This window comes from Tiliqua scincoides, chromosome 4 (genome assembly GCF_035046505.1).
Source record: "Tiliqua scincoides isolate rTilSci1 chromosome 4, rTilSci1.hap2, whole genome shotgun sequence".
NCBI classification, from domain to species: domain Eukaryota; kingdom Metazoa; phylum Chordata; class Lepidosauria; order Squamata; family Scincidae; genus Tiliqua; species Tiliqua scincoides.
The window spans coordinates 104,888,654-104,906,234 of NC_089824.1; the positions used below are offsets into that span (position 1 = coordinate 104,888,654).

At 44.4% G+C, this 17,581-nt stretch overlaps 1 protein-coding gene and 1 pseudogene across 2 annotated transcripts in view; both read left to right on the forward strand.

Moving 5' to 3' along the window:
* The window catches only part of PCDHAC2 (protocadherin alpha subfamily C, 2), a 57,931-nt gene extending 41,932 nt beyond the window's left edge, over window positions 1-15,999 (forward strand). Inside the window, exons 4-5 of one of the 2 annotated variants that reach the window (XM_066623603.1) lie at window positions 13,349-13,450; window positions 13,889-15,999. In XM_066623603.1, the coding sequence (XP_066479700.1) occupies window positions 13,349-13,450; window positions 13,889-13,959 (173 nt within the window). In that variant the 3' untranslated portion in view covers window positions 13,960-15,999. Of the gene's footprint in view, window positions 1-13,348 lie in introns of both variants that reach the window. The other variant, XM_066623602.1, reaches the window with a different exon arrangement.
* Window positions 3,248-3,367, forward strand: LOC136649960 (5S ribosomal RNA; annotated as a pseudogene).
* Window positions 16,000-17,581: the final 1,582 nt, after the last annotated feature.

Below are 17,581 nucleotides of genomic sequence, written 5' to 3' on the forward strand. Positions count from 1 at the left end.
CTAACTGCACTCTATGCCGGCCCAAGTCCCTTGGGCTGGTCTGGGAGGGTTGCAAATGTGCCCTAAGGCATATTTGCGCCTCCTCAGGAGGAAGCCAGGCCAGTGCTTAAAGAAGCGCCAGCCTGCGGAGGGTGACGCAAGCCTCCGCACCGGCTTCCTCCTTGCTTGTTGCGTCGGCCCTGCTGGGCTGACGCAACAAAGAAAGGTAGGCAGGGAAGGGGGAAGGGGGCGGGAGGGAGGCATTCCTGGGCAGGGGGAGAGTGGGTGGTGGGTAGCCCCAGGGGCGGGCAGGTAGGGAGTGGGAGGCAGGGCTGAGCCAACCATACGTCAGGCCTCCTGGCTTGCCTGTTCCAACGCAGGATAAGATCGCACCCTAAGTGTATAAAATTAACCACACCCAACCATAATCTTATTTTTTTCAGATTTGCTTTCAGCACATCTTCTCTGCATCCTTGTCTGTTGATAGAGTTAAAGTTTGTTTAAATAGACTTCATATTTTATGAATGGGAGCCAGATACAAACATGTGGATTGAAGGAGGAAAAAAAGAAAAACATATGGGGAGATGATCCAGTTGATGATAGGACTTACTGGATTATTTATCTAGGCATCCTTTGGCTGTCCAGTTTGCTATTCCTCAGTCTGATTCATTCAAAAAACACTGCTGTTCAGTCTGCACTTCTTCACTTCTGGTGTACGAGTGCTCCACAGTTGTAGTGTATTGTAGGTACCTGGGGCATGCACTACATCCTGTGTTGGACAGACAGTCACAGAGGCCTCCTCAAGGTAAGGGAACATTTATTCATATGTTCCCATGTACAAGCCATACTAAGGGCACAATCCTAACTGTGCCCTATGCCGGCCCAAGTCCCTTGGGCTGGCCCGGGAGGGTCGCAAACTTGCTGTAAACTTGGATAGGACTGGGCCCTGTGTCCTTTGAGCAGCTATGAAACTTGCAAAGAAATAGACCAGCATCATACCAGTACTTCTGATTCCTAAATTTAGGCCACAAATCAAGGACAAACAACCCAATCCTATCTAAATCCTCTCCCTGCCGAAGCATGTGCACCAAGAAGGTGCATTGCTGCATCCTGTGATGGCGGGCAATTGTCCCCCTACTCACCTCCACCACTCTTCCATTCCCTGAATTGGAAAAGGAAAACGAAGTGTGGAGGGGAGGAGAGGAGAGTGCTGAGCTAGAACATTGGTGAGAAGGAGGAGCAGAGGCTGGCACATGATTGGCTAAGGAGAGGCAGCCATTAGGCATGTTGCTTCAAGTTTCAAGAGGTCTTGGGCTGGTCCTGAAATCAGGACATAAACGTATCAGATAAATAAGCCTGACCAAATACCCAGTCGAGTGGTGGGTTCTCCCTTGTTGTAGGTCTTCATGCAGTCACTGAGCTGCCATCTGTTGAGAATTTTTTTAATTTCCTGCATCGTGTCAGAGAAGGTTTGACATGATAGTCTACAAGGCTCTCTCCAACTGTGTGGAATACCCCACAGTAGTAAAACAAGTGCAATACTGGTTTTGTTTTTTTTTTAAATCACATATATATTTTAAGAGAAGATAATCAGGGAATTTATAATTTCTCCTGAAACAAAGTCGTAAAAAGATTAACACTAGTAATATGCTTGTTTGTTTTTTGAAAATTTAGAGTCCTTCTTTTCCTTCATTCCATAGATAATAACAAAACTGTTGTCCATGCAAGCCATCACTTGAGGGTAAAAAGTAGAATTGATGAGGGCCTTTAATCGTATCAGTGTTTTATCTTGTTCTGAACTCGCTGCAGCCTTGGATTGACCCCTTGATTGCATTAACAAATCAGAGAGATAAAGGATTAGCATCTTGGGATAGCAGCTTATGAAAAAATTAAGCTCTTAGAATAATTAGAGAGGAATTTGTGTTAGTGTTTTAATAAGCGGTCACAGCCAGTGTGAGCCCCCAAATAAATGGAATTCCTTTGTGATAACAATGATGGAATAATTCTATTTGCATGGGTTAACCTACCAAGACGTCTTCAAAATAATATTCGGAAAGAGCTGGGAGGTATTTAGCATCTTCCCCCACAACCACTCCAATCCTGCTTTTATGTCTATAGAAGTTTCTTGGGGGGGCGGGGGGGGGCAGAAGGAGAAAAAGAAAATGTACCCTCTCCAGCAGGTTTATCAGATTGTTGTAGCAACTACCCATCCCATCTAATTAATGTCCTTTCTTTGTTCAAATATGAATTGCTGACACGCCAACCTTGTTTGCGCATCCATAAAAGGAATAATAATGGAATTAGATCCTAACAGGAAAACAGCTAATTTGGAAGGACTTGCATTTCTGAGGATACATGTTCTCCTGGTTTCTGCCAACTCAGCCTTGATTACACAGGGAAGGTGTGTATTCTGAAATATAAACACTGTGGATACAATCCACCCCTGCCATGCATGTGGAGCTGTGTGGGAAGACTATTCTTGTACTACTGCCCCCTATCCCTGTGGCATTGCAGGTGGGGGGGTGACCAAATTGGGACCACGGTAGGGTGAGGAGTTTTACAGCCCAATCCTGTCCCCACCATCACCAGTGCTGATGCAGCCGCACCAAAAAAGCATGAGCTGCGTCCTTTGATGGGGGGGGGGGGTAACCCAAAGGCATATAGGGAGTAAGTAATTTTTACTTATCTCCACGTATGCATTGGGACCACCTTTGGACCGCCTCACACATACATCTCTTGTTTTGGTGGCATATGTCTGAGGAGGGAAAAGGGATGGGATAGTGTACGAAAGATCAGATCCAGCATGCGTCATTGCTGCCAGATCCACCCCTTCCTGCCTCTTTCTGACTCAGTTTTTCCCCCTCCCGACCCATAAATGCCCCCACAAACAGCACCCTCACACTGCCAGCACCCTCACACTTCCCCTGGTGGAACGGAGAGGATCACTGAATACTCTGCTCTTGCCATAATTCCTATTCATATCAGGGTGAAATAGCAGCTGCAGGTGGGGCCAGTTTGGATCAGGACCATGGCAGGGACAGAAGGTTTACAACTACCCCTTCAGTGGTCCTAATCATGATTCAGGGCTTTGTGCACACTATTTTTACGCAGAAAAACGGGAACACCACTGCATAGCATGTTTTTAAAGTAGTGTATATTTTGACTCCAGTTAGAGAATTCATCCACTTTCAGGTAAAAGCCTGTTGTTAAATGCTGATTTATAAGAGAAGTAATAGGCAATGTTACTATGCTTTTCTGTATCCCATTTATAAAAAGCAACTGTTACCCTGCACATGCCCGATCTCGTCTGATCTCGGAAGCTAAGCAGGGTCAGGCCTGGTTAGTACTTGGATGGGAGACCGCCTGGGAATACTGGGTGCTGTAGGCTTATACCATAGTCTTTCGAGACTGAAGGTTGCCAACCACCCATTTATAAAAAGAAGGGACAAGAAGGACTTCTAAATTTTCTCTAGGCCCCGCTGGGCTGAATCTTAGCAGCTGCACTGGAGGCTGTGGTTGCCCACTAGCGCAGCTCAGTTCTGCCTGAAGCAATGAAGCCTGGCATGGGAAGCGAGTCAAAGGGGCAAGGCTGAACTTCTCCCTCCCTTGTGCACTTTTTGTTGCAAAAATTAGACCTCACCCTCCATCTTATGAATTAGGCAGGCATGTGAAGAACAATGGTGAATGCTCCTGTCACATCTGATTTTGTTCTGAGAACTATGCTGAAATCCCACCCTGGTTGAGGAAGTGTCCTGTGCTGCCTGACTGTATACTCCCTGTCAAACATTGGTAGCAAATCAGTCACAGGATCACAGTAGCACAATGGACGAAAGCAGCAGGCTCCCGGAGTGTGTAACTGAACCCCTGGCAATCTAGCTGGAAGCCCTCATTTGTTAGCAAACATCAATTAGTAACAGGCTTTCAATGCCCCATGAGATGGAAAACCCACTCAAATGAGACATAAAGCCAATAGAGAAAGTTCTGGATTGGGGCAATGGTTTGTGAGAGAGGAAGAGAAGTCAGATGTATGATGTGAAAACGAGCAGGACAGGATCAGGGGAATTAAGCATACATGAAACGTTGGCTGAGAAGAGAGCGAAGTGGAGAAGGACATTCTAAAAAAAAGATTTAGGGCACAATCCTAACCAGGTCTACTCAGAAGTAAGTCCTATTTTGTTCAGTGGGGCTTACTCTCAGGAAAGTGTGGTTAGGATTGCAACTTTAATGTAACAAAAGAAAGAGGATAATGATGGGAGGCAACTTAGAGGAAGATACATTAGGCAGGAGAACAAAGAAAATTTCTTGAGAAGAAACAAAAGTGACAGCAAAATGGCTTTGATTGATGTGAACAGTTCAATTAAACAGAGAAAATTCTTGCCAGCTCAAGGTGCCTCCTCCTGATTTCAACAGATTCCTCCCTCCCATCTTTCATCATCCCATGCCACATGCCACTCAGGAGTGGCTTTCTGAAGGATTCAGGGAGAGCACAGTGGGGAGGAGGGGATGCAGAAATCCCTTTCTGTGCGTTTCCTCTCTGTTCCTGCTAACTTGGGATGCAATCCATTTTAATTCATTTTAAAACATAACAATGAAGATGTAGTCCTGATGTGTAGCTTGCAAAATTATCTGAATGCAGACATCTTTTGGCCACAATTTGCTCATACCTGATGAGGCAACTGCACCCAGATGATGGATACGCAGTACTGTTTTATTGTCTGTCCTGTATAATGCATGTGTAGACTGATCTTCGTTTTTAGAGGTGTGGGGAAATGGATGGGTGAAGGCTGTGAAACTTACAGCAACAGATGGGTTGGCTCCCCAAGGAGCCCTTCAGTCGTTCACCCTCATTCCCACCTCCCTTAGGTAAAAAGAGGAATACACTGTCTGCTTAATATTGTATGCTAACTACACTCTGGCATAGACGTACTAAAAATGGAAAGGGAGGGGCACATCCATAAGGTCTGTAGGTGAAGAGGGAAGTAGGGAGATGTTCTCACCTCTCCTCCCCAAAATAAATTATGACCTGAAAATATTTCAATCTGCTTCCCACAAAAGGTGTGACCCTCCAAGGGGGCAATCCTGTTTGTTCTTGGTCATTTGCATGCAGACAAACATCTGAGACCAGGTGATCACAGATCCGGCTCTTAAGAATTCCCATGATTACAGCGGCAGCTTTCCAGTGGCTGCAACCATGGAAATTGCTTCCAGCAGTATCTGTGATTCCCAGTGATACCTGGGACCACTCATATATGGAAATGTCTCGGGGCCCAATTCTAACTAAACCCCACCCTGCCGATGCAGCTGTGCCAATGGAGTAGGTGCTGTATCCTGCAGGGGGGACGGGGGGGGGCAGTCACAGCGGTTTCTTTGAGGTAAGGGAACTTTAATTGTCCATTAACTTAATGGAGGCAAGCTTCCATTGTACCAGTGGGTCTCTTCAGATCTGTGCCAGCTCATTTGCTAGTACAAGTCTGAGGAGAGTAGCAAGAGGGAAGGGGACTGGGAATGGGATTAGGATCTGGTGCACACTGGTGCTGCCAAGATCATCTCCTCCTTCTGCAAATGCCACTTTCCACGCTACATTGCTGCTTCACAGAGATTATTTTCAGCAGGAAAACAGCATGGAACTAAAGAGTTAAATACCTGTTACTTGTGTGCTGTGGTCATGTGAAGCTTGGCCCTCCATGGGTCAGGATCAGAAAAATGTGGCCGTTGCTAGCCATTAACTCCACAGATGTAGGCACTGCTGCCACTTCTCAGTTTGGAGAGGAGAGAGTTAAGACTGCATGGCTAAGTGTAACAGGTGTCTTCTGCTTCTACAAATGGAGAAACAGCCATGGGGAAATCAAGCTTGTCACAGGTGTACAAGTCTCCTACTGGGAAAGAAAGTGAAATCTGAAGCTTGAGAAGGCTCTTTCAAACAAGAGTCAAGTTAGAGCAGTGATTTTCAACCTTTCTCATCTCACAGCACACCAACATGGCACTAATGTTGTCAAGGCACACCATCAGTATTTTGATAATTGACAAGGCACACAATGCTGTCAGTGGGGGGCTCACGTCTCATGCTGTACTAATAAATAACCCTAGGCTCCCACGCCTGCAGACCATTTAGCGCACCAGTGTGCCACAGCACACGGTTCAAAATCACAGAGTTAGACAGTAGGGTTGTGGGTTGGTGATTCTGTGTGTTTGCTTATTGTTTCTTATTATGATTTAATTAACACAAAGAGGTATGTTCTCTTCTGTGCCTGGTATTGGAGCACTGAATAGTCAGAGTCCTTCCAGTTTGCAGTTCTATTTCTTAGAGCAGTGGTTCTCACATTTAGCACTGGGACCCACTTTTTAGAATGAGAATCTGTCATGAAGTGATGTCAGGACCGGAAGTGACATCATCAAGCAGGAAAATTTTTAACAATCCTAGGCTACAATCCTACTCAGGATTAAGTCCCATTGACTATCATTGTTGAAAGAATATACATAGTAGCTTGTTTAAAGTACAGGTCTGTAACATTTCCCCAAATGCAGTCACATACCAGGGTACCATCAAGTCTAATATATTAAAAATCAAATATTGAAATGAATGGGGACCCACTGGAAATTGGCTTGTGACCCACCTAGTGGGTCCCGACCCACAGTTTGAGAAACACTGTCTTAGAGGAATGTCTCAAACATGGAGGAAGCAGCAGACTACCTTGAACAAGGAGTTGATTTCATTTTGTACTTCTGTATCTGGAAAGTACAAATAAGCAAGAGAGTTAGATTTAGTTTGCAAGCTGCTTAAAATTCCAGATTGACTTGTTCTGTGGTTAGTACAGTAGAATATGAAAGTTCTGCACCCCCCACTTTCTTTGTTCTCAGTCCCAGTAGGTATTATTTTTCATTGTCAAGAAGAACACTGCTTAGATATTTTAATCCTGAAAAGTTTAGACGGCATTCAGAATATTTGCAGATACACTCTCTCTCTCTCTCTCTCTCTCTCTCTCTCTCTCGCTCTCTCTCTCTCTCTCACACACACACACACACACACACACACACACAGCGCCTAGTTTCTCAGCCAGTGTTCTCTGAGAGCAGAATGTAGGCTCCTTTGTAGCTGTGAATATTCATCAGGCCAGCCAGAAGCAGCAGCCTGCACAGCATAAACAGAGGCAGGAAGGAGAAAAAATCAGGTTAATGACTGGTTTTCTCTGCAATTTCCTGCCAGCTTGCCTTCCACCCACTTTGTGTTTTAAAGACATGCATTTGATTAATAATGATGGTGGTGTTTTACTCGGACCCTTAGGTAATGAGTGGGCTCATCCTAAATATATACAGTATTTATTTATGGTGTGGGTTCTGGTTGTCGCTCAAACAACTGGGAAACCCAGAGAGATTGATCCTTGGATGTAATAGCTGCATTTTGGATAAAAACTGTTCTCTGACCTCTCAGATGTGCAAGGTGCCAATCTCTATGAAGGAAGGGGGGGGGGGAAGATCACGGGGAAGAGATGGAGCTACATGAAAAAGCTGCCATCTGCGTTGAACATGCCACCCAGAGACAAATGTCTGCAGGGAAAGGGAAGCCTGTGCCGTCTCTCCTTGTAATGCTCTTGCATTAGAAGGCTCCCGTTCTCATGACAAAGAATGATTAAGATCAAGCAACAGGGAGACGCGAGGCAGAGACAAAGTATGTGGCATATTATCATACAGTTTTCATTAGTGAGAGTGAGCCCCACCTGTTCCTTGAAAATGACAGATTGTGGCCTTAGGGTTGCATGGAGATGACAAGCACATACCAACCAGGCCCCCCTTGCTCCCCCCCCAAGAAGAGACTGCATGCCAATTAAAGAAAAATGCTCTTTCTGGCATTGTTGGAGCACTGAATTGCCAATTGAGTGACAGCCCACATTGTGCTCAGTAAAACAGCCATCTTGCCCGTCTGTTGAGACGTCTCCGTCTGAGGTTATTTTTACCTGTCACTCCATATTGTCAGCTTTGTTCTACTTGCACTTCATTTAAAATGGATTACAAGCAAGCAAAGCCCATCTTCTCCAACTGAGTGCATTTATGCATTTTGCGCTCCGGTCAAGAGAACCCTGTCACCAGGGCAGTTATTGCGCGGTGCAGAAGAACCCAGACCTCTGCACTGAGGAAATGCTTGTATGCAGGGTCCACTGGCAAGTTCTTCAGCGCTAATCTGACTGAACAGAATGGGAGCTGCACAAGCTCAAGACTGCACCCAACCTACATGAGTCAGTCTCGGAGTCCAGACTGCTTCTGTCAGCAAAGGCTCAGCTGATGGTAATGCATGGGAGGTCTTTTTCTGACCCCCGGCCCTCCCCCCATGTTAAACTCCCTGCTTTGCAGATCAGATTGGGCCACTATATTCCAACAGAAGTTGAAAACCTATGGCCCAATTCTGCTCTTTGGCAGTGTCTGGCAGTGCATGCTGCCAGGGAGATGGCTATCATGAAAGTGCTGTCAAGCACTTCATGACAGTCAGAAGAATAGAGGTTCAGGCATGGAGGCCACCATAGGAAGACACTGAGCCACCGCGTCAGTCAAAGAGGCTCCAGGAGCCATCAGTGTTGAGTCTGCTGCCGAGCAGCGCAGGTGTGTTCTGGGGTGGGGGTGGGGGAATTGGGCAGGGGGAGGAAGGTAGAGGCTGCTTCTGGTTCCTATCCCCCATCCCGGGCCTGAAAGTCTTACATGGGGCTAGTCGGTTCTGCAATCAGCGATTGAGCTGGTCCAGATCTGAGTAGCCCCATTGGGTAGGCTGGGGCTCAACAAGGGGTAAGAGAACAAATGTTCCCTTACCTTGAAGAGACCTCCTGTTTTGGTGCCGCTGTATCGCAGCATAGGCAGTTCAGTTACAATTCGGCTGCATGTCATTTTGCTTAAGTTTTGGGGCCTATGGTGGTTTTGCTGAGCTTGATAGTTCTGTTTCTTGCTCTGTTATATTGCTGTATTACTGTTAGGTATTGTTAGTTACATTGCTGATTTTGAGCCCAAATCTAGGCATGTCTACTCAGAAGTAAGTCCCATTAGAGTCAATGGGGCTTACTCCCAAGAAAGCGTGGATAGGATTGGGCTGTTAATTACCTATTGTTTGATTTTAATATCTTGTTCACCACCTTGAGTGCCTCTCCCTATTGGTAAGGAAAGACAGGATATAATATATAAATAATAGTGCCCCCTTCCCCATTGGTAAAACTGTGGTGGGTGCGTCACAACATGGCGGGCCTTGCCATAGCAAATCGGAAATCTTTTGCTTGACCTGAGCCATCTTTTTGTATAATTACGAACTATGTCGTCATACGGTGTAGTATACTTGTAAACCTCCTAAGTATAAATGCCTTAATTTTATTTGAACAGTACTTAAAAATATATCTAGTATTAAGGGTGGAGCTACAACGTGATGCGTTTCAAGTACTGAAAGGAGGAAATTAAATTATTATGAAACACAACCACCACCACCGATATTTTTGTGAAGGCGGATTCTGCGTTTGAATAAACTTCAGTCAATCCTGCCTTTGTTTTCAAAATATATTTATGGTAAATCAAGAAGAAAAAAAATGAATTAGGGTGGCAATAAAGAGCAACAGCAAGCATGGCTTTGAAAAGCTAAGGAAACATAACCCATTGTTTTTGGGTTTGATTTTTTTTTGCAAGCTATATTGCACATATACATATACATTTGATTCTTTCTTCTGTCATTTAACACAGTGGTTCCCAAACTGGTGGATCGTGACCCACCAGCCTGAGAAGCACTGGCCAATGTCCCTTTAAGGAATGGGGAGGAGGGGAAGACAGCAACGTGACCCCCAAGAGCTTGCTACTATAGAGGGTGGGAGGGGGTTTTTCTACTTACCAACAGCCAGTGCTACAGTCCTGGAGATCCAGGATATTCAGGGAGCCCTCCACATGGTTCTCCGCGCCTGCAGAACTGTTTGTTTTTTTAAAAAAAGGCCCCTCCAGTTTTGTCACAAAAAAAGGAAGTGCCCATGGAGAGTCCTGTGGAGGGCTCCCTGCACCCCCCCAGATCCTCAGGACTGCAGTGCTGACTGTAGGTAAATAGAAAGCCCCCCTTCTATCCCTGGCAGCAGCACGATCCTGGGGATTGAGTTGCTGCTTTCCTCCCTTCTCCCGCAACAACTTACAGTGCTCCCAACTCTCTTGTAGCACTTTGGGAAGCACTGATTTAACCAATAATGGAGGGTAATGTTTGAAATATGTCATTCTAACCAGAATAGTTAATGAAAAGAATAGATCAGTGGTTCTCAGACTTTGAGGGTTTGAGACCTCAAACCTTTACTCCCTCAATAAGTTCTTGCGGGTGAGGGGCTAGGGCAGCAACACGATCCCCAGGATAAAGTAAGTCACAAGCATCCCCTCTCACCCCCCATATGGGCGCAATCCTGGGGATCACTTCCCTGCTTCTCCCCTTCCCCCGCCCCGTAAAGGGAAGGGAGAACATTTACATGAACTGGTGGGTCGTGACCCACCAGTTTGAGAACCACTGGAATAGATAATCAATCAAAGGGTTACCTGCATGGATCATAAGGCAGCACAAATAGTTGTGTAAGACAAGGCTAGAATGGGGATTAGGCAATAATGCCCTATTTACCATCTCCATATGGTAAAACAATTCAAGTGGCAAAGCTATGCAGCCATAACAGATTATTCTGTGGTAGGGCCAGCCCATCTATGAGGCCAGTTGAAGTTTTCACTTCAGGCAGCAGATTGGAGGAGGGTACCCATCTCTGTCCATCTACTTGCCTCCACTGCTCCTCCTAGTCCTTGGATTAGAAAAGGAAGAGGAGGACAGAGAGGAAATGTGGAAGGTAGGGGAGTGCTGAACTAGAACCCTGGACAGTGGGAGAATCAGAGGCTGGCACATCACCAGGTACGGGGGGGGGCAGTATTTGGCATGCTGCATGAGGAAGTCTTGGGCTGACCCTGTTCCATGATTACAGTAAGGTCTTTGATGTCCCACATTTTTTTGCTCCACAGCCACTGATACCCTGAATGGTATGACTATTCGTATTTTGCCAGATTAAGAGATATTGACCTGGAGTGGGCCTGGAAGGGGGCAGGGGGGCAAAAGCCCCAGGTGCCACACCTGTGGGTCTTGTGTGGGTGGCACCATTGCGCCCACCATGCCGCTGCCGTTACCTCTGCCCCCCCTGCGCCACCTCTGCCTGCCCTCCCCTCCGGAACCGTTCCAGGGGCAGGCAAAGTGCCACGTGGCAGTCAGGACTGCTTGGAAAGCCTTCTGAGGCTTCTGATGCGGTCTTAAGCAGTACGTCCAGTTTCCTGGAAGTACTGCTTTAAGACTGTGTTGGAAGCCTCAGAAGGCTTTCTGGGCAGTCCTAAATGCCACATGAGGCTCCGTTACTCTGGGTGAGTATCCTGGCAGGGGGCAGTGTGATGTGGGAGGGGCGCCACAGGGATGCCACAGGGCACAGGTCTGTAACTGGCCCCACTGTGTAGACTATGGAGCTGTGGCTTCCTCTCAGTCATTGAGAGTGTGGCACAACAATTTGTATGCATATTGCAGCAAGTGGAACTCACCCTCTTCTCTTGCTTTAATCAGAGGAGGGCCCTGTAGCCAACAGACATTTCTAGCAGAGAACAATTGTTTAGAAAGATGCTTTTGCAAAACGATCTGATTACAAGTATGACTCTTGGTTTGACAAATCATTGCACAATATACTACTGAACTGGAGAGAATGGGTGGCCATTTTGCTATTCTGTGTTTTGCTCACTTTGTCCTCCTGATCACTTTCAAGCACAAGAAAAAGGATCTCCACATCTAGGTCAAGGTTGTTGGAACCCATTACAGAAGTTATGGACAAGTATACTTTTATTTGTGAAATAGTGTCCATTTAATATTCAGAACACTTGTTTTTCTCATTGTACAATGGCACAGAAGATTGAGTCATGAGGTGTGTTAGGCCAAGTTACTCAGTGTTCGGCTGCATAATTTATTGTTTCAAAGAAGTGAGAAGAATGTACAATCCTCAGACAAAAATCTGTAATTAAACCTAAGTAAGTGCTGGAGATAGGACAGGGCCTTGGATGTCAAAGTCATTTCTAGAACATTGATGTCACCAAAAGCAAGCATTACTGAGGTAAAGTAAGATGTATAACCTACCAAAAACAAACAAACAAACCAAAAAACCTATATACAAGCAAATTATTAAACAGTGTAATGACATATTGCATGGAGAGATAAATTGTCATCAAGTTGGACCAAATAAACCTTAATCTGTTCCCAAATAAAATAGAAACTCTTCAGTGATCTTATTTGTTTGCATTACAAGTGTCTGAATTTATAGGAAATAGGCATTGCTGACTGTTGCAATGGGGGCTTCCTTCCTGGGACAAATAGAAGCTTCATGGGGGCCGGATCCAAATCAGGACTGTAGTGGAGTAAAGGGTAAAAGCCGTCCTCCCCCACATCATGGCCCCGGCAGTTGCTAGTTATTAGGGGGGAAGAACTCAAGCATACAAGGGCTAATCACCTGCTTTTTGTAAATGTAGTTTGGCCCTTAGATCACTGAGCAATGTCCATTAGCATTCCTCTCCCATATCTGCAAGTAGGGTACCAATAAGTGATGCCATTGCTACGTACAAAGTAAATTGATAATCATCTGAGCACCAAGTGAACTAGCCTGTTGTCCTACTTTGCCAGCTTGCTTGGGCTAGTTATGACAGTGGAACAGGGTTCCACTGTTTTAACAGGCCATATGGCAGCATGCATTTTGGAGCTGCCACGCCAAACGGGAAAAATTCACATAGTTTTAATATCAGCTTTTCTGGACTAGAGCCCACGTTGACAGATGCATTGTTGAATTTAAGTTCATGAAACTAAATGCGTATGAGTTCTTAAAGAGGACTTCTAAAATATTGGTTGAGATCCATAAAAGATTCCACTTCTGAGGATGTAGTATGATAAAAGGGTACTTCAATGTTTCCAGCCATTCCATTCCCTGAAATGTTTGTCCTCATATCATGCTGAATTTACCATCTGTAGTCGACTTTGCATCCCTGCCTTTCATTTTTTTTTTTGATGTTTTAAAAGAGCTTAGCAATATAACCTTCTGCTTTAAAGATCAACCTAATCCTGTATCAGATCTTGTCTGATCTCAGAAGCTAAGCAGGGTCAGGCCTGGTTAGTACTTGGATGGGGGACTGCCTGGGAATACCGCGTGCTGTAGGCTTATACCATAGTCTTTCGAGACTGAAGGTTGCCAACCAATCTGAGAAGGAGTCTGGGTGTCATCACGGCCTTGTTTTGAGGGGATTCTGTCTTGCAAATGTGTGCTAGGACACTGTAGAATCCTACTGCTCCAGAATTTCAACTGTTTGCTTTGCCTTTTTTCAGAACCCGAGGCCGGTGAGGTTTCCCCCCCAGTGGGAGCTGGCGTGAACAGCAACAGCTGGACCTTTAAATATGGACCTGGCAACTCCAAGCAGCCTGGCCCCGGTGAGTTGCCAGACAAATTCATTATCCCCGGATCTCCTGCAATCATCTCCATCCGGCAGGACCCACCAAATAGCCAAACTGACAAAAGTGACTTCATAACCTTTGGCAAGAAGGAGGAGACCAAGAAAAAGAAGAAAAAGAAGAAGGGAAACAAGGCTCAGGAGAAAAAAGAAAAGGGCAACAGCACCACGGACAACAGTGACCAGTGAGGGGTTTATACTGAACAATCTACTTAGCCAATTTTTGTAATCATGGAAGATCTCTCCTATGTAGCAACTCCCAACTTCTTCCTACTGTTAACCAATTTCCTGTATGTGCAAGACTTCAAAAATCCACAGGGAATTCACAATGTCTGTCTAGATTGCTTAACAGGTGTTGTCTTGAAAGCTTTATTAAGCCTGGTGTTAACTCTTTTTCTCCACTCTGGCTTGTTTTCAGAATCTAAAAAGCAGACACAAGTTTCTTTTCTCCTACGCCGAAAAGGAGACTCTTCACAATACAGCCAGTGAGAGGTTGGACTCTTTGCATTGTGGTTCCTGTGATCCTGTCTTGATGACACTTATGGGGGGGGGGAACGACACACCTTAAAACATTTTTTTAGTATTGTGCACCCTGTATCTGACTTGGGAAACTTTTGTGTGCTGATTATTGGCTAGGTGATGCAAGACCAGATTGAAACGACACAAGAAGAGCTCCTAAATTATGAACCAATGAAGTTCCTTCTGAAATTAATGTGCAGTGCTGCGTGACCGGGGGAACTACCTTAAAATTTGCAATTAGATTTTTCATAATGCACCCAATTTAGTGTGTAGTATGCTGGAGCTTTTATATATTTTATATACACACTCCAGCAAAATAATGATAAAAAAAATAAAAATAAAAAGAGGCTCTTATGAGATACCGTGAAGTATATCTTCTTCCAAGCCATTGGCCATGTTGCCACAGTAAGGCCTTTGTTCTCCTAGCCAGGATGTCCCTCAGGGAACATCTGCATGGCAACCTCCCATGCTCTTGGCTCAGTGCTTTACTGATAGACAGGAAGTGTGGGAAATCTTGCTCTAAAGAAAACCCCGACAGGAACTTTGGGGAGTGGGGATTCCCTTGCTCACATCTCAAATTCAGCTGTGTAGACAGCACTGGTTCTGTAACCCAGACCTTGGCATGCATGTACCGCAGGGAGTTGGATGTCCGTCCAGGGCACATCCGACACTTTTTGAAACCACTGTGCAGACATGCCCTCAGAGTTTAACAAGGGAAAGAAGGGCTGACATCTCAGGAATGTAACTGACTGTGATGTTTCCTTTATGTCCTTGTTTCCACTCTATTTAACATTCTTTTGCACATAATGTCTCTGAAAAGGTCAGAGTATTTTCCATAACAGATATGCAAAAGTAAGGACAAAAAAAGAAACCTTATCTATGCGCTTTGTGATTTGATATCTTTATTTATAAAGGGAATATAGCTGTAAATGAAGAAGAAATATGACGTCCTTTAACCCAAACAAGAAAATTTACAGCCATTAGAAAATATAATTGCTGCTATTGAAGTGCTTTAGAAAAATTTGCCTGAAAACATCTGTATTATATCTGCCAATCACAGCTTTATTCTGTCAGGTCACTGGGTGGGGTGGGGGGCTGCCTCTTGCATGCATTAAGAAATACAAGATTTTCTCTTTCTCTTTCTGCATTCTTTACTCTGCACTTTGAGTATACAACATAATTTGCAAACCAATTTTCATGGGAGGAAGTGGAAGCAAACCCAGATCTACTAACGTGCTAGCTCTGTGCAGTGTCTTGGTGTTGAGATCTCCCACAGGACCTCCTTGGGCTTTAGTTTGACTTCTCTATGAGTTCATGAATTTACTGACCCTACAACTAACACTCATTATGTAAACTTCAAGTACTGTATGTATGCTGTATGCTCTTATAAGTATCCTGAAATATTTATTCTGTGCTTGTGTATGTGAATGTCAATGCAACTATTACCTAGCGTGGACATTAAGCTTTACTGTTGAATGTAAATCCATTCTTTTTTTTTCTTTTTCTTTTTTTGTACGCTTGTGAAAAAGTGGAGTAGTGTTAATATTTTTCAGCCACTGTTAGTTACCAGTTTTTGTGTATGAATTGAAACACAAGTAAAATATCTTTCTTAAATCAAGAAATCAGTAAATCACAGGATATTATTTCATGGGCAGTGGGGTATGGTAAGGTTATAAAGTAAAGAACTCTTACCTCCTGAAAAACAAATGCATAAGTGATATTATCAGCCAGAACCTGTACTGGGATGGATTCATGATGTGTATGAAGGAATGCTATAAAATGAATTAAGCATGCCTTCCTCCACAGAATAAAGCTGGAATCAAATCAAACAGTCAAACTGGTCTATTTCCCAGGGATGACCCCTTTTTCCTAATCTCTTTCCAAGTCATTGTTCCAATGTTGCCTTATTTGTTTGTTCAAAAAAAATTGGGATGGCGTTTTTTGAAAAATTATGTTAAGGTTGCTATTCATGAGGTTTCAGACCTTTCCTCCGAGGCCCAGGATCAGTGCTTCCCATTTTAGTACTTTTTAGAATGATAATCCATTGTGACCCACCAGACAAAATAAATAAATAAATCTAGAAATAAACTATATTTTTTATTTATTAATGATAATTAATAAACTATTAATGAATAATGAGGGTCCTGTACTACCAAGGTGGCTAGAGACTTTGGATATAGTATGAGCGTGTTTGGATAAAGTATGAGCATATAGTATTTGCTAGACTCACTAGAATGGTGTTCAAAACTGTGCTCCAGTCTTCCAGGGTACCTAGAAGGCTGAACTAGAGAGCAGGATGTGCAGTTAGGGACTTCCAGGCCAGGCAACATGCTGAAACTGGGTTCACACTATCCAAAGCAGGACAATTACTAGAGAAAATTGGAAAATGTGACATTTTAATTTGGTGGTATAAAGATTACCTCATACCTCACACCACACGAAAGCATTCCAGTCTCTGCAAACTGGGCAGGGGTACTAGCAAAGTTTTTTTTTAATGTTTCAAAAACTTTTTGTGACCCACCTAATATCAGCTGGTGACCCACTGGTGAGCCCTAATCCACAGTTTGGGAAACACTGCTCTAGATGTTATGGCTCAGTCCTATACAAACGTACTCAGGAATAATCCTCATTGAACACAGTGGAATTTTCTTCTGAGTAAATATACATAGAATTAGACTGTGAATCTCTGATGGGCATGATGCCTATCCAGGGAGAACTTTTAAAAAAGAAGTGCTGTGGAGTATATTTTGAATTGCTGCTTGATCTATAACATTTTCTCTTTAATTAGTATGAAAAGAATGCTATTGTGGTTAATTTACTGCTGCAGCACCACAACAGAAGTGGAATATGGGGGGGGGGGCACCTGTTTCTGCAGATTCAGTATCTGTTGTTTCAGTTAACCATGGATGCAAGGGGACTCCTCCCACACCCCTGCATCTCTGGAGTCAAGGGGAACTCAGCTCCCCTCACCTTTGGAGGTTCTTCTGAATCCCACAGAAGCCATGCACATCTGCTTTCAGCCTCTGCATGGCTCAGAATGGCCATTTCAACTGAAAAAAGTCACTTCTGGTTTTTCATAAAACTGGAAGTGATGTTTTTATGTCTTTTAAAGGCCTCTGGGGCTTCCCTGGCCCTTAGAATGCCTTTTAAAGGCATAAAGGCATAGCTTTCCATGGCTTCCCCAGCTCTCCTGATGCCTTTTAAAAAGTCATAAGAACCTAATTTGCATTTAGAAGAAAAGAAGTTCCCTCACCGCTGGAGGATGGGTGGGGTGCAACCCCGGTATCCCTGGTTTCAGCTAAATGCTGGAAGTTCTAGAAAGGAACCCACATGGATACTGGGTTATGCCTATTGTGTAGAGGGGGAATGGATGGCACTGGGGCAGTGATCCTTGGTGTGATAATAAAGCATCTGCATTTTCATGTGTGAAATGTCAAAGGGTATGCCAAAGGGATGTATGAGGAGTTTCTACAAGCCCCTCTTTCTGCTATACCTTGCTTTGGAAAGTCAGAGTGTCCTCTGACACTGCACAAAGACGACCTGCAGTTGAAAGAGAAAATCAGAGGAGTTCTGCTGATGTGCCTGAGGGTGT